Raw genomic sequence first — 25,634 nt, 5'->3', positions numbered from 1 at the left:
CTGTGAGAATATTGAAAAATGGAAAGAGTGTAGCAGATGTAAATGTTAAAATATGGATTTGATTTCCTTATGTAGTGGCTATGCAATGTTGGTTGAGAACCCAAATGATTTGCAGCAAATGACAGATTGTATGTCACAATAAGTATGGATCTGAAAATTAATGTATCAAAAACTAAAGTAGTGCTTTGACAGGTAAAACAGAGGGAAAAACAGTAAGTTAGATATACCTAAATGACAAAATTAAAGAGCAAGTACATGAATTTGTGTGGGTAAACTTTTAACTAAATATAGGGAAATGGATGGAAGTGTTTTAAAAACTGCAAATGCTGGTAGAATGGTAGTGGGAAGTATGTACAGTAATCTGTTGTGAGGAATAAATGCCAAAAAAAGGGAAAACAGCTGTGTATAACAGTATGTTTCTGTTCCCTTTGTTGCATAGAAGTGAGAATTGGGTATTTCAGGAGAAACCTGAAATTAAAATTGAATGCAGAGTGAATGAAATACTTAACAAGTTGTACATATGTGTAATAAAACAGGAAGACGTATGGTAATAATAAATGGGTACTGAATAAACATGGATTGAATACTAAAGTGAATGCCTAGCCCAAAAGTAGTACTAAAGTAGTTTGATCACACACACTGAATGAATGAAGGCTGAAGCACAAAACATGAGGGAAAAGTAAACAGACCAAGAAGAAAAATTCATGGTTGGCTGGAGTTGATTAGATCCTCAAAAAGAAAATGGTGAGATACTTAAAGAGCAAAAGGCAATGAATGGAGCAATTATGGGCACAATGAAAGGAAGGCTAGTTAGTAAGGACAGAAAATTATGGAGGGGATATAATGAACTGTACTGGTATAAACTAGTTTTACCTATATATTTTTTTCTCTAATCTTATGTATTTAATTTGTCTTAATATTTCTTAATCCCTTTCTCTGCCCTGCATAACACTGCTTAACCTGAAAGGGAATAGAGGGTTGGGCATGCATATAAAAAAGTTCTTCTAAATTCCACCTAATTTAACAGGCCTAATTTAACTTATTTTTTGAGTAAGTACGTGTAAGCACTGCATTTAAGGTATACTTTTGAGGTGTTTCATGAATACAATTCAACAGGGTACATCTTACTGAATAAATATGCCTAAGTGGCTGTTAATTTCAGAAGTATCCCAAATCTGTATATCATAAAAGTACTTTATTTTGTAGAACAAACTTAATTTTGATTAAATTTGAAATAAGAGTTATTTATTTTTATTTATTTATCATATTTATATAGCCTCCCATCTCACATAAAAGTTTACCTAATGGAATTTCTCAGTATTTTTAGACCTCACTTCTACAGGAAACAGAAGTGTCCAAGAGTAAAACCAATTCAAAACTGACTGAGGGAGCTATTAATATGAACAAGGGCACATAAGAAAAACCACATTTATTTTCTAGAATATAAATTCCAAATATAAAGTTCCAAAGCATTTGTTAAGGACATGGTAGGGTAATACTATAGTCCTTGAACGTTATCAATAGAGAACTTGGAAGTAATTCAGTAAGAGTGGGAATAGGTTACAGTACTTCATCAGTATGTATGAATGAAGCAAGGGAGAAATTTAAGATGCGGGGGTGGAGGGGAAGGAATAGAAGCTAAAAGCTTTTCCACATATATAAAGAATGCACATTTCAAGACCAATTTCATATACAGAGTATTAAAAAGTAAAAAAAATATATGGCTGTCTTTTCCACTGTTCTATTCACCCACCCAAAATGCCTGTTTGTTTATCTCATCACAATCATAAAAGACTCTTGGCAGCTCACACTAATAAACAGAACACATCACAACAACAAACAGAATACAGAGCATAGAGGTAGTCCTTGTTTAATGACGGAAATTGGGACCAGAATTTCTGTCACTAAGGGATGTGGTTGTAAAGCGTGACGTCACGTGACCCCGCCACTTAGCAACAGCTGTTCTGGCAGTCCCCAGATACTGTCATGAAGCAAGTCACCACGTGTCGTTAAGTGAGTACTTCACGTGACCGTGACTTCTGACTTCCTGCTGGCTTCCCCATTGACTTTGCTTGTGGGAAGCTGGCAGGGAAGATCGCAAATAGCCATCATGTGACCATGAGACACTGCGATTGTCTGAAATCCAGGCCAGTTGCTGAGCACTCAAATCACAATCATGTGACTATGGGGGAACTGCGACAGCCAGAACTTTGAGGACCAGTAGTATTACTCGTTCAGTGCCACTGTAAGTTCAAATGGTCACTGAATGAATGGTTGTTAACCGAGGACCACCTGTACAACAAACATTCCATCTATCTCAAGTTCTTACCCTCGCCTTTGTGTAAGTGCCGGAGGTGGCTGTGCCTGAGGAGCAAGTAGGCGCTTTCGGAAGGGATCCATCATGGATTGTGGCATTCCAGATCTCAGTGGAGAGGCTGTACCATACAGAGGCCCTGAAGTGGATCCCACTTGTAATCCCGCCATAGGCATCCTTCCACCAGGCAGCATTCCAGGGCGCTGGTAAGAAAGAAAAAATCGGCATTTTAGAAAACATGGCCCTGCAGCCATCAAGAATTCATTGAAAGCTTAAAAGGATATATTATCAGGCAAAGTTTGATAAAAGTATGGAATGCTACAAAGAGAATAATAAGCCCAACAAGTTCACCGCTAGCCTCTCCCTCAAATGCTTTTCATGTTGGAGATAATTACAGCAAGAACACCATAACATACGTAGATATAGTTTACTCAGATTCTACAAACCAATTAAATACACAGAAAGAGCTACTTAGTGAAGGCTGGAATATACCATGGTTGATGTATTTACAAATAGCCAGAAAGATAAAATCAGATCTCAAGAAGGAAGGAGGGACATTAAGGGAAAAAAAAAACAATTTGAAACACTCATCCAAAATCAACGCCACCTATTAAGGTACGTATACAAACTGTTACTTAGATATGATATAGAAACATAACAAACAACTGTATGACAAAATGGATGCAAAATTTCCAAGAAACAGTTACAACACAACAATGGGAACTCTCTCTCTCTCTCTCTCTTGGCGGCAAACATACTTAACACTCCTGCCTCCTGTTTTCCCCACAACAACAACCCTGTGAGGTAGATTGGGCTGAGAGAGGCGACAGGCCCAATGTCACCCAGCTGGCTTTCATGCCTAAGGGAGGCCTAGAACTCTGTCTTTCTAAGCTAGCACCTTAACCACTACACCAAACTGACCCAAAAGAAAGTATAGTAATATAGTATTATATTATATTATATTATGTTATATTATACTATATTATATTATTATATTATAAATATATATTAATATATTTAATATTATATGATATATAATAGTATAGGTATAGTAATATAGTAATAAATGTTGGAATGCCATGAAACTGAAGGAACTTTTTACCACATGTGGTGGACATGTAAAAGAACTCAAAAGTACTGGAAAGACATATGTAATATAATGCAGAAAATCTTGGAATTTAAATTTCAAATGAAACCACAACTTTTCCTACTAGGTATAATCTCAGAAAACATCAACAAGAAATATAATAATTTTAAAAATATATGCTTACAGCAGAGAGAATAAACACTGGAAGAAAGACATAATCCTGACAATATCTGACTGGGAATGTAAACATGGAGAACACACAGCAATGGCAAAACTAACAGTATACAGGTAGTCCTCACTTACTGTTCAGCAACCATTCAAAGTTACAATGGTGGTGAAAAAATAACTTTACAGCCCATTTATTACCTTCACAACGTCCCTCAGTCGCGTGATTGCTATTATAGTCAGTACGCATTGTCCAGTGCCTGACTTGTGGTTTTTTTCTTCCCCCTCCCCTTGCAGAGCAAAGAGACTGGAGAGAAAGGGATTGCAAGAAAGTAAGCTGTTTGCTCTTCTACACATCAAAAGCAATGCAATCGCGCCAGCAGCCCAGGGCTGGGAGCCGCAAGCACGCTATGCAAACAGCTTACACTACTCTCTTGAAATCTCTTTCTCTCCAGTCTCTCTGCCCTGCGAAAGTGTGGGGGGGAGGGGGAATGCCTAACCCTTTCCTGCTGCCATTGCAATCGCATTGCTCTTGATGAGTAGAAGAGTAAACAGCTTACTCTCTTGAAATCTCTCCCAATCTCTCCACATGGGGGGGGGGGAGCAAGTGATTTCTGTGGGCAATCTCTCATTTGCCTAACCTTCCTTCCTCCCACCCCCGCAGAGAGACTGGAGAGGGATTTCAAGATAATAAGCTGTTTGCTCTTCTGCAGATCAAAAGCAATGTAATCATGCTGGGGGCCGTGGGTGCACTATGCAAACAGCTTATGGTACTCTTTTGAAATCTCTTTCTCTCCAATCTCTCCACTCTGTGAGGCGGGGAAGAAAAAACAGCAAGCAATTTCTGTAGGCAATCCCTCCTTTGCCTGACCCTCCCCCCCGCAATGAAAGCAATACGATCGCGATAGCAGGGGAAAAGGGTCAGGCAAAGGAGAGATTTCATTACCTTAAGCTATTTAAATAATAACATGTTAATAATTTCTAATCATCATATAAACATCACTGTATTGAAACAATACAACATATCAAGATTTATAACAGTATAATAAAAAGGGGGGGAAAGGTCATTGGAAGCAACCTTGCTTGGTTACTCTGCTTCCCATGGCAAGGCCAAAGATAACAATTGAATGCACATTAAAACCTCAAGCTTCTAATGCTTTTCCAAAGAAAATATGAAGAATATAGGTCCCTAATGAAATCCACAGCATCTTTATAAAACTATAATCCTGAAGTAGCTGTGACAGCTAAACAAGTTTCAGACAGTTATATAGTTGTGCCTAGAATGAACAACAGAGATGGCAGGAATGGACTTTTTTTCCTCTAGAGTTTATTTCAGATTTTGAGAATATATTACAAGATTTCTTTCAAAGCTGCTGACATGAGGAAGCTTGGCAGTTCATAAAATAGCTGCCAGTGTGGGTCTAGCTGGCCACCAAATACGCATTTATCAAAAAGTGAACTGGAGATGGTGCTCTCCTAGCTCTCAGCTAACTATTCTGTAGGCACGTGTCACTTGGGCCTTAGGCCGAAGACGACCCACAACTAGTGATAAAGTGTTATAATGTACCTTCTTAGGTACTGCTGCCAAAGGTAGCCACATGTACTACATGTCATTAAAAAGTGCAGAGGTGTTAATATTTAGGAGATAAGACATCACTGTTACGCCAGAAGACTTATACTTATTACAACTTTGGAGAAGAATCATAACAACCCAATTCTGAGCTAAATAATAACTTGTCTGGAGTTTTACTTTTGATTACATCTTTTTCCTGAGCATAGGAAAGATTACTTTTTATTTAACTTGACTGCCAGTATGATTAAACAGTCCATGTGGACAATGAAGCAAAGATGACCCTATTACCCTGCTTTCCTCAACCGCGTGTCAGTCATGTTAAACTACAGCTCTTTTAATTTTGAGCCACCACAGTAAATTGTCAGGCTATCTAGGAATGAGAATTACAACTAGTACACCAGGTGATCACCAGGTTTGGGGAAGGCTGCTCTATCTGGAAGGGCCAGCCTAACCCTCCAGTTAAGTGTATTTATACTCAGAGGCATTAGGTATAAAACCTATCAATGCATCAATATAATGCATAATCTGAGGTTGCTAACTCACTATAAAGACTCTTTAGCTTGCTTTGATTAAATAAAAGCAAAAGTTATGCTTTACAATGGATGATATGGGTAGGTAATTATGAAAATAAAGTTCCCCCATCCAATTTCATGGCAAGAAAACACAGAGCATATTTTATTTTCTTGAACTGTTCCAAAGACAGCCTTCCTCCCTGCTTCAAACACATGTGTGTGCACTTTCCATTACCCCGAGGACAAGAATATGGAACTGAAACCAAAGCAAGAAGACCACAGGCACACCCTCACCCTATTTTAAAATAAAATAGTTGTATTTGCACAATAGAGATCCATCTGCAGAGACTTTAAAGGTTTCAGCTGCCTAGCTGCTCTTAAAAAAAAGACACATGCTGCTGGTCACCAAGAGTGTGAGCTATGAAGCAGAAAAGCTCCAATTCAAATGCTATACTGCATTTAGATATAAGCACATATCAAATAAAAAAATTATACTATATTAAAACTCACCACCTGTAAAGTCAATAGGTAATCTGCCCATTTATAATATGACACAAAGAACATGAATAGATAACACTACTAAATCAATTGAAGGAGAGGCTGATCTAATGTAATATAACGTAATGATCTAATCCAGAAGTTTAGGCATAACATAAAAGTACTAATAGTTCTCTATTAATGTTTTCCACCAGCTGTTACTGAGAGGCTTATCATCTCTGATACTGGAAATAATATAACCAGTTTGACTAGTAGTCTTGATAACTTTCTCCTCTATTAATTCATTTAATCCTTCTTTAAAGCCATCACTAGGTCTTAGGACAATGAATGCCACAGTTTAAGTATGTGCTGAATGAAGTTGTTCTTTTGATCTATCTTGAAACTTCCACCATTCAATTGGATCACAGATGGTAATATTATGAGAATGAAAAGCTTCTCCCCAGCCACTTTATTAATATCATATATAATTTAATGCATTTCTTCATCATATATTCTTGTCCTACTCTCCAATTTACTATTTTTCTCACATCAAAACCTTAAATCTTGTAAACTTTCTCCACAGTGGAGTTGTTTCTGCTTCTGTTCATTTTTGTTCAGCTTCTCTAAGTACTTGTGAGTTTTGCAATATCCTTCCTCATGTGTACTTATTCCAAGTCTGGTCACATGATAACTTGTATAACAGCTTTATTATATTGGCAAAATGTATCTATGATTCCTTTCCTCATGGTAGGTACTGTAGTTGCCTTTTTCCAAACAGCTGCAGTCATAGGCAGACTGAAAAGATAACTTTCCTGATCAGTAGGGCGAGGATTTCTATGACATGTCATATTTTTTCTGGAACCTTTATTTGAATTTATAAGTAAGTTAAAACATATTTTAGAGTAATCTGGTGAGGATTAGATGCTTTTTATTTTGCCTGAAAAGTCATATTTTGACTTTTTAAAGGCGGTATGTCATATTTCTGCTTAATTTTGTAACAAATGTCATATTTTGATCATATTTTGGTCACTGGCAACCCTCCTGATAAGCCAGCAAGTTTGAGCCAGCAAAGAAAGTGAGAATTTGCCTGTTTTTTTTTCCTTTTTCTTATTCACTCCCCAACTCAGGGAGGGGTGTGTGTGTGTGTGTGTGTGTGTGTGTGTGAGAGAGAGAGAGAGAGAGAGAGAGAGAGAGGTGGGAACAAAGGCTTCTCCCATGACCAGGCCTGAAAAAAAAAGGTGAGAATTTGCCTGTTTTGTTTTCTTTTTCTTATTTGCTCCCCAACTCAGGGGTGGTGTGAGGGAAGGAGGGAAAGGGAAAAGGCTTCTCCCCTGACCAGGCCTGAAAAAAAGAGTGAGAATTTACCTTTTTTTTTTTCTTTTTCTCATATGCTCCCCAATTCAGGTGTGTGTGTGTGTGTGTGTTTGAGGTGGTGGAGTCACGTGAGAGCTGCAATCTGGTTTCAACATGCCTAAAAGTAGATGTTCAGCAAGTGTGAAATTACGGCATCTTGTTCAAGAATTTGGGGAGCAGATTTTCAGTAGCAATGGTGATATTTTGTTTTGTAAATTGTGTGAAGTTAAGGTATCGGCCCAAAAGCATTTTAATATTCAACAACATTGTGACACCGTGAAACACAAGAGTTGTTTAGCAAGATTTACCTTCACTGAGAACAGGCAACATCTCCTTTTCAAGAGAGCTTCTTTAACTGCAGGTTCATCAAATAGACAGAATTTTGTAAGGATCTCTGTACAATGATGGTTACTTCTAATATTCCCTTAAGGAAATTAGGTAGTGGTAGCCTCAGGCATTTTTTGGAGAAGTACACCAGTCACCTGATTCCAAATGAATCAACTGTAAGGAAAAATTACATCTCTGCCTGCTATGAAGATGTGTTAGAAAAGATAAGATCTTCTGTTGACAGGAATAAGATACGGCTTTCAATAGACGAAACAAGTGATGCAAACAGAAGATATGTAGCCAATGTTATTATTGGCACTCTGAAATGTGGCAAGCCTGGTGAAGTATTTCTTCTAGCATGTCAAGCTCTACAAAAAGTAAACAATTCCACTATTGCTATGCTCTTTGATAATTCTATCAAACTACTCTGGCCGGATGGTGTAAAAAGGGGAAATATCTTCTCTTTGTAACAGGTGCCGCTCCATACATGACTAAAGCAGCCAAGGGACTTAAGCTTCTTTATCCAAAAATGATCCATTTCACATGCCTTGCACATGGTTTACACAGAGTGGCCGAAGAGATTCAAAGCAACTATCCTGATGTAGATAAGATAATTTCAAATGGGGAAAAAATGTTCATTAAAGCTCCACTTCAAGTACAAAAGTTCAAAGAAATTGCTCCTACTTTGGCTCTCCCCCCCAACCTGTCGTGACACGTTGGGGGACTTGGCTGGATGCGGCTATGTATTATTTCACAAATTAAGCTTCTTTGCAGCAGATAGTTAAAGAATTTGACTGTTGTGAATCTTCCTCCATCAAGATTGTGCAAAATTCCTTTTCTGAAACCTTGGCTGGAAACTTAGCATATATAGCATATATATAGGATCTAACTTCAGTGGATTATCAAGAGCAATCACCCGGCTTGAAACTGTAGGAATGGAACTTAGTGATGCACTGAACATTGTAAAACAAACAGAGTGATTTGAAGCAAGCAAAGGGGGAAGTGGCTGAAAAAATTAGTGATAAACTGCAAAGAGTGCTGCAATCTAATCTGGGTTATTCAACACTTTGCAAAATAAGTAACGTTCTAAATGGACTTGAAGCAAAATTTGAAGACTTTGAGCCAGAATTTTCTCCAGATGAGTTTGTTTTTTTTCAAATTTGTTCCTATAACCTCTTGTGATGTCGAAGTTTCTCCAGATACAAGAACATACTGGTGGACAACATAAGGAGTTTTGAGTCTGATAACCTCAAGATGCACATGGTCATCCAGTGCAATTCTGCTGTTAATGAAAACTAATCCAGGGATGACCATTTTACTCTCAAAATGTTCATTTGATTCCTTCAATACTAGCACTTCTGCACTGGAAGGGAAGAAGAATAAACCTTTTAATTTGTGTGCGTGTCTGTGTGTGTGTATGTAAGCACAGATTTTTAAAAATTGGGTGCTAATATCAGAAAAATTGTAAAGTCATATTTTTGGTTTAATTGGTCATATTTAAATGGTTTTAAGGTCATAAACGCTTGCATATTTCTAACTTTTTTAGGTCATAGAAATTCTCGCCCTACTGATCAGTCAATGCTACCTCACGTCTTATCAGGATATATTCTGTTCCACTGTAAATAACATTATACTTGCTTATGCTGAAACGTACTCCCATCCCATAATTGTGAATTCTGCTGGGTTAAACTTCTGAGTGAAAGCCTCAAAAACATTAGTCCTAGAGCCACGGCCAGTCAATTTCTACTAGAATAATCTACAGTTTTCAGAGACTCAGTCTAGGACTCAGTTTGGACAAGTCTAGACATCATGCCTACTACATCAGAAGTTAAGTAACCTTTTCATATGGAGATATCATCATATATGAGCATCATTTTTTAAAATGTTGCAACTTTATCAAATCTCCCAGGATTTTAGTGATCCACTTCTGAGATCTTGAAGGACTGCATGTGAAAATACTGTGATCTCACAGGATTTCAGCCACTATAAAAAAGTTATTTTTAAATTTTATTTGGGTTCTGTGGGCAACATTTAGGGATCTCATAAGTGCTCCTAATTCTCTCTCTCCCCCATATAAATATATGCATATGCATATACATATACTGTACATACATTCACACACATACTTTATTTATTAAAATTTTAAAACAAAAATTAAAAACTAACAAGAACTAATATTTAGAATAAAGAGAAATGTCAAAAGAAGGAAATAAGAACAAAGACAAAAGTGCAGAAAACAAAGAGAAAAAAAAGAAATGACTTCAGATTTTCTTTTATAGCAGTTATAGCAGTTATAGCAGTTATAAGTATAAATGTAAATAAACCTCTTACTTTATGGTTACAACATTGCTTACAGTTTTTTCTATAATGTATTTTTTTCTAATCATCAAATCCATACATCATAATTTCATTTTTTTCAGTTTCATGCAAAAAGTCAGTAAGGGGTTTTCAATCAGCACCGAACTTAGACAATGTGTTATCTCTAATTAAAGCTGTCAATTTGGTCATCTCAGCAAGTTCCATCATCTTCATCATCCATTCTTCCATTGTGGGTAAAGCCGAATCTTTCCACCTTTGTGCATATAATAGTCTCGCTGCAGAGCGCTGCTAATCTCGAAAGTACACTCACCATCTTCTTTCATCTCTACAGCCTCAGAAGGATCTTCAAATATACAAAAAGGTAGTGCGAAGGGAAGATTTATGACTTCCATATCCACATGCTATACCTAATTTTGAGTTTGCAGTTATCGTTTTCTGAGCTTTGTAGCAGAATCAGAAACAAAATGCTGGTCTTTGCATATACTGTACAGTATACAGGATATCCTATTTCTTTCTTCCACAGTCTATTCTTTCATATCTATGAGCCAAGGAGTTAATTCTCTAAGAAATAGGTGCAGTGTCCTCAGTATGATTACAAAACAAGGCATATATATACACATGCACACGCACACACACACACACAGAGTCCTCAGAAGGGAGAATTTTCTGCCACTATTAGAATCCTTCATGAAGAGAGATTGCCCTGCCAACATTTTTTCTCTATGTATAAATTGTTAGAAGATATATCCATGACTGAACTGGATCATCCAGCTACTGCTATTTTGAATAGAGAACTGGCTGAGTAGTGCTGACATTTTCCACTCCACTTCCAGTTCAATTCATTTATGTACAGTGGTGATTTATGAAATCCTTAAGAGCCACTTGTTGGAGTATGTGCACACACATGCCTACCTCCTTGAATCTGCTTTGAAAGACATTTCCAGTGTCTCGCCCTGTATGATCTAAAAGGTCTTCTTGCTGCCAAGTGGTTGATACAGCTGATACAGCTGCCAAAGCAACCAAGCCAGCAGGGCAACATTTCAGCTTTCCCCAACAGGCCCAGGCACTGTCTCTAGACTGATGCCACTCCCACACAGAACACACGCAAAAGGGTTAGGCAGCACTACACAAGTTCAACAGAGAAATGACTTCCCAGAGAACTTAATTATAAAGGGAGAGAAAAATCAAAGGAGTTATGAACACGAGAAAAGACAGAAGAACTGGCATATACAAAAAAATTGAAGGAAATGAATATACTGGAGCATAAGTAATAGATATTCTACTGATTGGTGACTACATAGACATGTCCATGAAGTTCTCTTGACAGGAATATGAAAGTGGTTAGCCACTGACGTATTCCAAGATTCTTCTAAATTCTCAATATAATCTACAACCCTAGGGATTCCTGGTGGTCTTCCATTCAATTACTATCTAGATCCAGCCCTGCCTGCCTAGCTTTTTTGAAGATCCATCTAAGCTTCTAGGTGCTACCACCTACTGCAAGTATAGAAGCAACAATTAAAAACACTAAATAGTTTTGAAAAGATGTCATAGGGGAAGAACCACAAACCCTACTTTAGCAATGAATTCAAGTCTGTAACAAGCTACTCCCTTTTAATCTCAGCTATCCTTTCCTTCAATCTTCAGTATGCAGAGTGGTGAGAGTGTCAAGCCCTGAAAAGAGTCCAGATAATTCATTTCTTGCATGGCTCTCTGATGCAGCAGCAAGATCACCTTCTCAACAACCTTCCTCCAATATAAATAAAACACTAACACAAAGCAACCAAATCTCTTAATAACCATATCACATCTCATCAGGATACATAATGGGCTCCACTAACATTCTAGCTCAGCACCTGAGGGAAAAACCAGGTCTTCAAGGCCTTCCAGAAGATTAATAGGGTCAGGGCCATGTTAATCTCAGGGGAGATGCTGTTCCATTGGTCAGGCACCACAACAGAGAAGACACATCTACTGGGTCTTACCAGATGACATGGCTTCACAGAAGGGATACAGAGCATGCCCACTCTAGCATACTTATCTGTCATAAAACTGATTTCTTGTAATCATACCAAAAAAACCAAGTTATTTAACTCTAGCAAGGTAATTTATAAATAGTCATCCTTGAAGAACTTCCATGGTTGTGTTCTTTAATGAGAGTCTTCTCTATTACCCAATCCTTTCTTTTCTCTGTAATTGTCTGATACATGCTCTGGGTCAATGTTGACTTTGGCTGAGGAAAAGGATAAGCTGCAATTGTCCTAAGAATTCTTCAAACGGTAAAGCAATTTGCATCACTCATCACCCATTCTTGACAATGGTCTCATTAATAATAATTAAATGCAAATGAAATATTTGTAGTGATCAGTCTTGAGTAGATACTCTTTGTACTAGTAGCACACTTAAGAATTGTTTCTCATTTTTTATACAAAGAGTGTTTTCTGCAAAATATATTTATTTATGGAATTTACAGGCTGCCCTAATCTGTCATGACTGGCTTACAAAATACAACAGTAAAAACAGAAAATTGAAAACAAAGAAATGACTTTGCCAAAAAGTCCTGGAAAATGCCAACAACCATTAAAAGACCAAAGCACCACACAAGGAGTCCTTCACCCATTTTACCCACAGGGCCTGGGTGTAGAGCCAGTGTTTAAGGGCTCATTTAAACAGGGCCAGGGTAAGAGCCATATATCTTCAATCTCCACATCAGACAATTTCATTGTAAGTTTGAGAAGCAGTACCAATGGGCCTTAATTAGAAGAAAAGCTTCTACTGGTAAAATAAGGATAAAGAAGAAGAGAGGGGAATGTGGGTGTGGCTATATATACCTCTTCTCCAGTACAGGTAGTCCTCAACCTATAACCATAACCATTCAAAGTTACGATGGTGCTGAATGAATTGTGGTTATGACCAGTCCTTGGAGTTCTGGCCATCCCAGCATCCCCGCAATCACATGATCACCATTTACAAGCTTTCCTGCCAGCTTCCCCAGAAAGTCAATGGGGAAGTCAGCTGGGAAGGTTGCAAGTCGCTGGGATAAGTCTCCCTCACCTGCACACCCTCCCCCAGCCCCTCTGCGCTCACACCACACTGGCCACTTGTGCACTCCTGCACCCCCTCCCCGACCCATGCCACACCCTCACTGCTGAAGCCAATTTAGTGGCCTGCTAGAACCACAAAAATGGAGCAGAGCTTAACACAGCTTAGAAGCTGGCACAGAAAAAGAAAATTATCTTAGATAGCTTCAATGAGCATGCCAGAGAAACACAGGTTATTGCTCTTACACATTCAGCCCTCCCAAGCATAAAGAATCACATGCTTAGTCAGATTAGGTTAAGAAGTAAAATAATTTCTTACTGATTTTATTGTTGCTTCTGTTACATCCATCTTGGTGGAAAAGATGAAGTTCCTTTGTTCTTTTCTTTCTAAGTTCTTAGTTTTGGCCTAAACTCTCAGTCCTACAACTACCAAGAGCTGTGTGGAAGGGGAATTCCAGGCCTACAACATGGTACCCAGAATGGAGGAGAGCAGCACACATCTGTGTGCTTGCTTCTGGTGGAGGAGAAGGAAGAGAGAAGTGGGAGTAGCAACAAACAGCTTCCTCAGAGTTGCATTGTGGGGCAACTTAATTTACATGTTAATTCACATGCAAATGAGGCATGCTGGATTTGCCAAAACTTCCAACAACTGTACCCCTGCACACACTCCCCAACTCACACTGCACCCTCACCAACTTGCGCTGCACCCTCACGGACTCTCCCTAACCTGTACTGTGCCTCTCGCGCACCTCTTCCATCCCTGCATACCCTTGCTGACCCATGCTGCACCCTCTCCAACCCCTGCTGCACCCTCCCTGACCCTCCCCATGCCACCCCCGCACCTCTGCGTACCCCCTCATTCCCTCCCCCACCCAGCAGCAGCCACTTACCTGCCTGCTGGTCTGGGTCCTGCAACTTCCTGTCAGTTTCCCCACAGACTTTGGTTGTGGGAAGCTGACAGGAAGTTGCCTTGCCTAAGAACTATGGGAGTCAGTTAACAACAGCAACTGGGACTGCAGGGATTGCTGTCACTAAGCGATGCAGTCGCATTTTATGACTGCATCGCTTAGCGATGGAAATTCCAGTCCCAACTGCCATCGTAAGTCGAGGACTACCTGTAATGGGTGGCTTAATTCATTTGGTTGAATAATCTGTAAAGCATTTTCTTTCTCCTTGTGATTTGGAATGCAAGAGCTGTTATCAAGACATTGGGTTTTACCTTATGCTGTGAAAGTTGAAGGCAATATTCTCTTATCCCTATGATTCTACTTCTAACAAAAGTTATGTTTAACTGCTTGTTATTGTTCAAATCCACACATTTCTCTTGAGGGCAGTGTAAGTTACATACTCACCTGCGGCATATATTTCTTGCCCCAAGAGGAATATTCATGTCAGACAAGTAGAAATCTAAATTGCCACATTTTTTCTCCAAGGCATTACAAAACCACCTGTAGTCTTATTGACTCATTGTACTGCCACAGGAGGACAGATTTCAGATTTTTGGTATCTAAATGATTTCGAACTAAAATGTCAAGATCCACAAACTAAGCCAGTGAATGCAGACATAGAATTGCAAATCCTAAGGTCTGTGAACTAGCTGATCTTAATTTCACACAAAATTCCACTTCTATTTATCCCCCTACGTCTAGCTTTTTTCTTTTCAGCAATATAATTTGGAAAGGGTTATTTTGTTGTTGCCATGGATAAACTATCAGAAGTCTGAAATGCTTATCTGTTTCAAATCAAATCTATTAGCAGACTCTGATCTAACTTCCAACTACCTCTACTGGCCTCTCTGGCCTCTTCTTCATCACAGAATCATAGGGCTATAGGTTAGCTATATTTCACCATTCCTGTGTAAAATTCATGTGTGACCCAATCATATCATATCAAATATAGCATTTCAGATGAAACTGCTATTGTATTTGCAAAATACTGGCCAGAGGGAAAGTAGAAGATAATAGACCTGGGCAGCCAGAAAAATAACGTATTGCTATTTATTGTTGGACAGTCATTATTTAACATTGATAGGTCACTATCTTTAATTTGGTTGTTGGAGATGCCTTTTAAAGATTTCCAAATGGAATCGTTTAAGTTTCTGCCCCGTCTGTAGATGCCAAAGCTTACTCAGAAACATTGGGTACATGCATCTTTATTAGTGCACATGAAGTGAAATGTGTTATTGATCCCCATAATAGTTACTAAAATCGTAATCACTACTCAATATGCTTAAATTGCAGCATTTGAGAGATTAAACATACAACCAAGTGACTACCAAGTTGGTAAATACATCAAGAGAAAGCAAAGAGCAGTATCTGTTTGCACACAGAATATGACCCTTGATACAAGGTTAGAGATTTTATACAACCCCTATTTTTATTTATAAAACAATGGAGAGCATACAAGTTATTAGATGCTAACTCCACACAAGGCTACTTATGCTTAGCATCCTTTGGAAAATTTGTATTCAGAACAACAATATACCAATTTTGTGGTGAGCCAGTATGGTAAGCAAGGCAGGTTCAATAACAACCAAACAAAGCAGTTCTCTGGTAATTGCCAAATATCTCCCTGAGCCACTGACACCAGAAACATTTGGTTGGTGACAACATAAGTGAGTCAGCATTCCACTGCCAGTAACAATTTTCCCTTTAGGGTTTTACACAATTCAGAATCACAACTAGAAAACCAAGGAGAGCAAACAGATATAAAGTACTATATAGTACCTGATTATGAGAAGATACGCTGACAAAAATATTTGTATATGATATAAAACATCTGGCTCAGGATTACGACTTCTCAATATTATCTTACTAGCTTAATACATCTGAACCAGTTCATCTTCTAATAACATGTTAATAAAAACAAGTCTTAGAATTGCAGGATTTCTGCTTTAATTAAAAAAAGGTTTCTAACAGTCATTATAATGACATACAACTTCTGCTAAACTAAAGCTAGTTGCTCCAGAAACTTCTGTATACCATTCTCTACCCTCAAACAATCCATACTCCTACCACACATATTGTATAACCTCCGGCTCCCATCCTAACACAGTGCTATCCTCTCCTGCAAAATCCAAATTCTATTAACATAATATTCTGTATACCTGTCATTAAAGCAAAATTATAGCCAAAATGGCTGACTTTAATATGACTGTTAATTAAACTGCTTATATTGGGCAAAGTTAGTCAAAATTTTACCAAGCCTTTACCAAACATGATGAAACAACTGTAATGTACTTTACAGTTACCTCAATTAGTTAGACAAGGATTCCTTAGAAATTGGCTTTAATACAAATATCTATAAATACTGAAGATCTCCTTAAACAGGATTTAAACAGGACTTTTTCCTACTTTACAAATAGGAGACATTCCTCCATATGTATTATCTAAAAAGAGTGTGCCTTTTATTCTAACAGTATTGTTTTTGTCATAAGTAAATACAACCAATGCATTAATCTATTATACTCATACAATCAACTAACATTTTTTTAATCTTGGGTAGCAGCCTGAGAAGATGTTAGCTGAGTGCCCTTCAGACTGAAAGCTTCCATACCCCTAAAGCAGCAGACATTGATTCACTGAACCAAACTGTGTGTTTTATCTATTATTTGAGTTCAAACACAACATCTTTTATCTTACATTTCTGACAAAATAAGACAAGAAATTTTAATGTTCCACATTAACTCAGCTTTCTAACTGAAATGCAAAACATTTAAGAGTTAACATCAGAGGCTTGCGTGAAACCACCCAACAGGTTCATCGTTGCTAAACCTGCTGCATTCTGCTGCTTCTGTTTCCTGCTTCCTTGCCACAGAACAACCAAGGGAAGTGAAGGGACTGGCAGGGGTATAGCCTCTCTTACTGCTAAACATTCAAGCTTCCTTCATCTGCAAAACAAAGCAAACACTCCTCACATGTGGGATATGTAGCATTCACAACGCATGCATATTCCATAGAATAAATACCATGAAACCAATACTACAAAAATTTATTCTGCAATGCTATTAGCATGAAGAAAAGGTCTGAAAACATGCTAGAACATGGTGATTTTATCACCAGGCTTTTCTCTAGTCATATCAACAACAATAGAATTGGATTCTCAAATATCCTGCTCTGTTTTCCAAAATGCAAGACTTCTTTAAATGATTATGCATCCTGAAAACTGTTACATTTTCCTGATAAAGATTTTTTAAAGATCTGTATCCTAGGATGCAGGTGAGAACCATTTATGATTGGTTATTTGTCTGCATTCCCAGCATACACACTAGTATGTAATTCTCAGCTCAACAGGATGCTTCAGAAAAAGCCCTGAGATAGTACATACCCTGTTGCAATGCTCTGATTTTTCAACACTGAAACAGAGCAAAATCAAACAGAAGAGACCTTGAAAAGATCACTTCACTTCTAACAACACACTGTTTCAAAAATCAAATCTATAAAGTCTGTGTTTGGGTATCATTTAAACCATGGTTTATCAAGATGTGAATTAAATTTCCACTGGCTGGACATACTTCTCTTTCCCTCTCTAATAGGATTGCTAATTCAAAAACATATCCTTCCACTACTTTTAATTAACTACAACTTGCCAGGTTATCCAATCAACATAAACTAACCTGCTTCATATCTCACATTAAACTATGATTTGTTTAATCACTGTTTATTAAAAATCACATTGTACACACAACATGCTATGCGAAACCAAACAAGCCACTACATTACAGTTTGCATATTATGTGAACCAAGCCTATGTTTTATCTTACCATATTTTACAAAAAGTAGTTCAATAGTTTCAATTAACCCAGCAAGCTGTGATTAGTCAAAGCAGAAGGGGATGTTTCTGAATTCTTCCAATTGCTACAGAAAAAAGGGGGAGGGGAATGGCGAACCTGGCAAGGGTCTACACTCATTTAAACCATGATAAATTATCAAGCATGATAAGCATTATTAGCATGACTGATCACAGACAATCCTGCTGTTAGAAAAAGTGTATTCTCTACATTTTTGCTTGTCATTATGAGATGAATTTCTAGAATTCTTAATTTTAGGGCTCTAAGATAATGATTCTGCTTTACAAGTCTTCCATAATTTAGCACCAATATTATTTTATTTCATTCTGTTTTAGTTTGAACTTGTTCAATTGTATGACTCCTCCCTTTATATATGATCCAAGAATTCTTGTTCTATTAAATATATTTTTTTACTCTCACATCCTTCTTCATTAAAAATTTTCAATTTTTTATCTACTCTTATCTTCTTATGAAAAGAGTTGTACATTATTTATTCCTTTTTAAATAATTGTGATCCTTTTTATTGCAGTTGGCAATTTATAACATCTAGGGTTGTGCAGAAATCTAAATTCAAATCCAAAAGGTACTTTGGAGAGTATGTGGGCATGGACTTAGTGTCAGGAACACCTTAAAGAGCTGCATCTTTTCCCAGGACTTAGTGACTGCCTCCACAGCTGCCATGCAATCTTGGGAAAAGACATGTTTGATTTAAGGCATTCCCAATGGATGCTATGTGCAATGCCCACATGTGCTCTGAACCACATTAGAGAGTGAATCCAGGTCTTTGCACAGCTGTAACAAAATTATTTTTACATTTGGAAGGGAATAAAGATATTAATGTAATTGTGCAGTTACAAATGTGGTTTTCATTTTTGTGTCCATATATTGACATATCCATATATTGACATATCAAAGAATACATATGAATGTATAACTTTATTCCAAAATAAATAAGCGTTTTTCCATAAACTAATTTTCAAATCCTCTTCCTTTCCCTAAGTTTACCAAGACAGATGAACCCTATAGGCATTTACTATAATCTTTTATTGTAAGTTTGGGGGGAGATGGGCAGCAATAAAATTTGATAAATTAAATTAAATTAAATAAATAAATAAAGATCTTTCTCAAAGGTATATTGGAATGACTTGGCCTATGTTAATGATGCATTATTTTGCTTTTACAGTTAAAAAAAAAGAGTGACTGAAACCAATGATACAGACATATTTTTGTTTCTTTTGTCCATTCCTTATTTTTCTTTAAATTCAAACTTGCTTTAAACAAAAACTGTTCATCTTTGGAAGAGTGTCTAGCACACTTTGGAGCATTATGCAATTAACACTAATGTATAAGGTACAATAGTCCTTAAAAAAAATAGGCTTAAGTGTCCTGGAAATCAAAGTCTCGCCATTCCGTTGTTCTTTTCTAAAAGAGATACAGCCTAGTCAGTGTCTTGGGTGAAGTGAAACAAAGACACTATCAATTATGATAGAAAGATTGTAGGAATTATGGCACTTGCACATGATTAGAAAGATGTAATATTTTCAGTAATCTAAATTCATCTAAATGTAGGAGAGGTAAATTGTGCAAACATATGCATGAAAGTTCTTTACACAATATGGGCAAATATGTGGTAGGGTAAATATTAATTTATACTAAAATTTTAATTTGCTAATCCTGACTTCAAATTGAATTTGGTCTTCCTAGTTTATAACAGTATTTTCAACTTCAACATGTTTTAATGGCTCAATATGGGCCCAACACTTTGGCTATTTCCAAAGGCACCTGAGACATGCTCTAACTTGATGGAATCTATGACAGAAGTAAAACTCATAACATATCTCTTTTGAAAGCTCAAGAATATCTTTAAAGTGAACATTTCTGGGATATTCTAAACACTGGCAAAAGAACTGGAATCTCCAATAATGCCCCATCAATGGCTTTATGTTTTTAAAAATGTTAAGATGGTATCAATGGATCTGATATCAAAGTTGATTCACCAAAAATTTTTATTTAGAATGTATTGGACTCCCCAAAGAATGTATCTGAAAGGATAGATACCAGATTTTCTTTGCTGAAGGTATTCATTGATCCATATGATATGGTCCTGTCATCATTTGGTACTTTTTTTGGAACGACATTTTAATGTATATAATAGATTAATAGGAAAATTTTAAAATGTTAAAAATGTTAATGTGATTTTGAATTATACACTGAAGCTTTGGAATCTGACTGTTTATCAGGAATTAGGTTGCATCGTACATGGCAGGTGGCTAAAAGAATTATATTGAGAAATTAGAAAAGTATATTATTCCAGATAATGGCTTTTGGAAATGTGTAATCCACCCTGGAAGAGGCAGTATTCTCCACTAATCAAAGGATGAAGCAATATGTAGTGAACTACTTTGGCAGAGATTTTATGATATCTTACAATAATGTTTTGTATTTGATTATATTATAGTACTATATGTATTTACTAGTAAACCAGCAACTATTGATAAGTTTAATATATAAGGTAGGTTGCTTTTGTTTTTTAGTTTGGGGGGGTCCCTTCTTTTTCTTTCACTGGTTTTTTTCTAAGTTTAAGGATTGTTCAATTTAATTTTTTTTAATCTTGGTGTTTGACTATATCTGTATTTTTCTAAATTTAAATAAAAATAAATTTTAAAAATCGTTAACCAAATACAAAAAAAACAAAAATACACAAGATTATAAAAGAAGAAAACCTGAAAAAAGAAAAAACATACAAAATGTATATTTACAGATATACATATATTGATAAATTTAAAAAAATAATTTGCTAAATTTTCTGCAATTTTATTGTGTTTACTCCCAGCAACCAGAAATCTCCTTCTCTTTTACTTTGATTTGGAGAAAGGGAATGAAATTAGCATTGCTCAAGGCCAGGAAGCACGTCCATGGTAACAGCAAAGCCCACAATCAGATGTCCCATACCAAACTCAACTCCTGACCTTCTGGACCATACAGACTTCATCATAACTCTGATTAAATTAATGCAATTAACACTGTTCTCTTAAATAGTTTTATGCAGAATATTATGCAATTTCATACAGCATTTTACTAGGTTGCCCACTACTGACTATATTTTTAACAGTTTTTGAGTTGAGACCAATTGATGGAAAATAGTCCTATATAAGAGAGCAGGGCACTGCTTCAGAGTGCACAAGGCACAAATGTAGCACCTGTCTGCAACTCCTTAAGCCAGATGTGCCTTTTCCTAAGATTCCATAACAGCTTGAGTCTGGGAAAAGACATGGCTGCTTTAAGGAGTGGCAGACAGATGCTACATTCTCCATGTGCTCCAAAGAACTCTTCTGCTTTTGAATCCAAATCACTCCACAACTGTAATATATAAGCCGATTAATTAAATAAATCTACATTTTGCTTGCAAGGTATTCTTAGCTGACTTGTACTATGAGTCTACACAATTCATGCCCATTAGCCCTATATATGTAGACCAGGCATGTATTAAGTCAGGTAAGCAGCTCACTTCCTCACATCTACCCAGGTGTTGCAGCTGAAGTCATGTAGCAGATATTTTTCAAGTTTCTGTGGAAATACTAAACATGACTATTGGTCTGTATTTAGTTTAGTGGTTCAGAAACTATACACACTTGATGTACATTAATCCCATTTTTGAAAATCACATATTTAAACCATGGAGAAAATCTCTCTTTCCAAAGTTGGCATGGCTATGACAAAAGAACAGGGGGGTTACTGAGATGTTTTTTTAATGGCTTAAAGAAGGTATTCCATGGCTATTCTTCAAATCAATATCATTTTTATTTCATGGGTGAATGTATAATACCCCCAATAAATTATGAGCCTGAAAAATGTGAGCACTTAAAGTGTCACAATCTTTTTGTGGATATTTATTGCAGCACCTTAGGGAGTACACTAACATTGTTTTAAGTCACCAGTAGTCTGTAAGTCCTTTCGACATCATTGCAATATTTTCTTTCATTCCTTATATTCAAACTGAAAGTGTAATACTATCTCTCTACTCAAATACTGCTGAAGAGTCAACTCTTCTAATATACAAAGATCTGTATAATCAAGAGTCCCAGAGAATGGAGAAATTCCTTTCCAGTCAAACCCACAAGTCAAAATGTATACATTCAAGTTTCATGGAAAATATTTCAGATCCTTCTTTAAGTAAAATGTTGCTTCCTTTCATATTCTCTTCTATCCATCTTAAGAAACTATATAAAGAAACATCCATGTGGCTCCAGTCAAAGATGCAGTCATGCTGACAGCAAGTGATATAAAAATATATTACATAATATCTATGCCACTATGTCAGAACAATACTTTTGCACAGTATTAAGTACAATACTGTACAATTGTATTTAATGAAGTACAATTGATTCAAGCAAAACTGAAAATAAACATTTAAACAGCATATTAATTAAAAAGATGAAGCTCAAGAGAAATGGAAACCAAAGTACTCATTCAGCCATAACATTCAGGCAACAAAAGACTGAGGGGAGAAATCTTCAAAAGTCCCCTTGGGTATATATTAGTTCTACCTTCAAAAACCAAGAATTTGCTTTCAGATTGCAAAGCCTTTCACCTCTCACAGACCTCCATCACCACAAAATCACTGTAAGGTTGCAACCCTAAATATACTTATTAGGATGGAATACGTTACACTACTAAACTACTAAACATAGTAGAAATTTCTCCTGAATACACATACACAGTATTGCACAAACAGACCTATAATTTGCAGTGCAAACTCCACCTTCCCTTGCCACAACCTTCACATAGGCCTAAGACAGACCAGATGGCACATGCAAGCCAATATTTCACTGTCTTTCAATGCCCCTATTAGAACACATCTAATTATTCAGGTCTTAAGGTTTCCTTTGAAAAATGTAAGGAAATATTAAATGTGTAATTAAATTAGTACAAATTACCAATATTTATCAAGGTAAAATTAAAAATAAACCAGTATAAATTATAATAGCCTTACTAAAATGCTTAATACCTAATATATTAAAAATGTTAGTTTGTACGCTCAGATTTTGGCCATCACAAAGTAAGTTGTTTCACCTTTTCGACCCTTCAGCAATTTCTAATAAGCCTTAATGCTGCTGTCTCTGACGTCTCTGCTTCCCCAAAAGGAAACACTGTTCCTTCATCCCACCTAACATCTGCCACTTACCCTCACTCATATGTTCCATTTCTTTACCCCTTCTCTGCAAAAATGTCCATAAAATCTCCGCACTAGATATTGACGCCCCTGCTACAGCTCCTCATCTCTTCACGGGCCCCCAAACCCTGACAGCTCTCCATTGTGCCAGCCTCCAAAGAGACCTCTCCCAATCTGCCGACCAGCACATAGCTTGGACTACAATTCTCATCGTTCCCAGTTCGCGGATGATGGGAACTGTAGCTCTATAAATTCAGAGGACGCCAGGTCGGGGTCGAGGAACCAAGTACGTCTCCGGTGCCACTGCTTCCGCACTTTCCCCGCACTGACAACACATGCACACGTGCGCGCCTCCCCACCTACTTGGAACTGAGCTCCGTGGCCCAGGGGCCGATACGATCCGGCCCCGGCCGGACTGGGTCCTCGCAAAAGCCCGCTTCCCGGTCCCGGAACTGCTGGCGAAGGGACGCCCGCCGCCACCGAGACAGCCGGCGATAGTCCCTCCGGGGGCGGCGGGGTGAGGGGAAACCCGCCGCGTCCGGCCATGGGAGCTGAGGGAGGCTGTTGGCTGGAGGCAACGGCTTGAGGTACCTCAAGCGCGTCCGAGAGAAGGAAGCAGCGCTGGCTGATAGACGGAGAGGGCAGCTCAGTACAAGCCGCGGACTCCTCCTCTGGGGCCGCCCCGCTCAACTGCCTGAGCCCAGCCTGGCCCTGCGGCGGGGAAAGGGGGGAGGAGGAGGAGGAGACAAACCAGCGCCTCTCGGGGCGGTGCGACGGCCCAGCCCCGCCGCTCCGAAGCGCCGAAGAACAGCCTCAGGAACGGACATGCGATCTGATCACGAGGGGCGGCTGCACGCGCGATCGCCGCCGCCTCGCCCCGCACCGAGCGCGTGAGCTCCTTGCCAGGAGGGTTGCGCTGCACTGTTCTTCTCCCATGGGCGGGGGTGAAAAGTATTTTCTTTCCGTGGAATTGGATGAGGCTGGTTGGAAAAAATATGGAATCAATTTTTGACATAAGGCATCAATGCGCGGCGGTATTACACTGCCGCAGGATGCCAGTTCTTGAGCTAGTAAAAGTTTCCCAGCGTATTTGCGCCTCGGGGCCCTATTGTGCTTCAGGAACAAGGCCAGCGACTGTGTTGCTTCTGTGCTTTTCATACTTTTGTTAAGCAAAATGGTGCGTTATTCCCTGAATGGTGTCCGCTCCCATTGAGTGTCACCTGTCGTCATAAAAAACAGCAACGGTCGCTTTCATTAACATCTGTGGGATGCACCTTAGGGATTGCAGGTGGTGCTTTGAACAGTGGGTTTCTCTACCGTTCAGATAGCCTGTCACAGAGGCAGAGATGCTCCACTCCTGTGACCCGCTGTTGTCTTTGCAGGAGGAGAAAGAAGCAAGGGACAGCTTTTCTGATGCACGGAGCTGGAGGCCAGGAGGGAGCCATCAATAATGAGGGAGCTTCATACTCTGCTAATACTGCTGGGGGTAGCAGTGCTGATGATAAGTGATGGTGACCAGCAGCACCCCAAAGTACCCTGTGGGGAGCAGCAAAATTGAGTTGGAGTAGGCAGAATGGCACCACCTTCCAGCATATAAAATATGGCCACATAAAACCCCTTTTCAGCAGCAGCAGCAGAAAAAACAGTGATGGTCTCATTGGGGACAGAATCAGTAACACACGGCTGGCAGAACCCAGCTCTTTTTCCAGGTTCAAATTGGCTTTCTTTCTCTCCCTACCCTCATCCTCCTTCAAAAGATTGCTAAACCCAAGTATATTATTATTTTATTAAACTTGTATGCCTCCTGACTTCCAATGACTCTGGGTGGCTCACAACAATCAAAACAAGGAAATTACAATGAAACTAATGTTTAAAACTATAGAAGAACCTCATATAAGACTGGACAATTGCTTCAGAAGTCACCCATCAGGCATTTAAAGATCCAGTATGGGTGGATCTTTAAAAAACCGACAACCTTTTCCTGGGCTTGTGTAGTGGCAATGTGGAAGATGATTGTATTTTGTGGAGTTTAAGTGACATTTTTTAATTTTTCCTTCATATTAAGAAAATTATAAGAGTTTAGAGTTCATTCTGAGCTATGTTTAACCTGCTTGTTTTTCACTCTTGCTTGAAAAGGGGGGAGAAGAGAAAACCCCAAAATTGTTTATGTTAGCACTAGCTTATCTGTATAGCTTCCCAGGCTCTTGGATCATGTCATAAACAGGTGCCAGACCCTGGGAACTATCCAGTCAAGGTTAGATCCTGCAGTCTCAGTACCATGGAAACAGGGTCACGAGATTTTAGGGCCAGACTTTGATAAAAACCTTAGCATTGCCTTTTGAGTTTGGGAGCTTCTGCACAGACCTGAGCTCTGGGTGCTGTGGAAATTGGGCTACCCTGGGGTATCTCTGCTGTCGCTATTGAGGGGCTTCTGACAGCCTATGGGAGATTGGGTATCATCTTGCTTGGTATGTTACGATTTTTCTTTATGTTAAGCTGTTTAT

At 38.2% G+C, this 25,634-nt stretch overlaps 1 protein-coding gene across 2 annotated transcripts in view; it reads right to left on the bottom strand.

Annotated features, from left to right (window-relative positions):
* The window catches only part of SMARCD2 (SWI/SNF related, matrix associated, actin dependent regulator of chromatin, subfamily d, member 2), a 43,367-nt gene extending 19,562 nt beyond the window's left edge, over positions 1–23,805 (bottom strand). The window contains exons 1-2 of one of the 2 annotated variants that reach the window (XM_063300719.1): positions 23,494–23,805; positions 2,330–2,517 (exon numbers count right to left, since the gene is read on the bottom strand). In XM_063300719.1, the coding sequence (XP_063156789.1) occupies positions 2,330–2,517; positions 23,494–23,676 (371 nt within the window). In that variant the 5' untranslated portion in view covers positions 23,677–23,805. The remainder of the gene's footprint in view (positions 1–2,329; positions 2,518–23,493) is intronic. The other variant, XM_063300718.1, reaches the window with a different exon arrangement.
* Between the last annotated feature and the right edge of the window lie 1,829 nt (positions 23,806–25,634).

Source organism: Candoia aspera, chromosome 4, assembly GCF_035149785.1.
Source record: "Candoia aspera isolate rCanAsp1 chromosome 4, rCanAsp1.hap2, whole genome shotgun sequence".
NCBI lineage: Eukaryota > Metazoa > Chordata > Lepidosauria > Squamata > Boidae > Candoia > Candoia aspera.
This window is presented reverse-complemented; position numbering and strand designations above follow the sequence as displayed.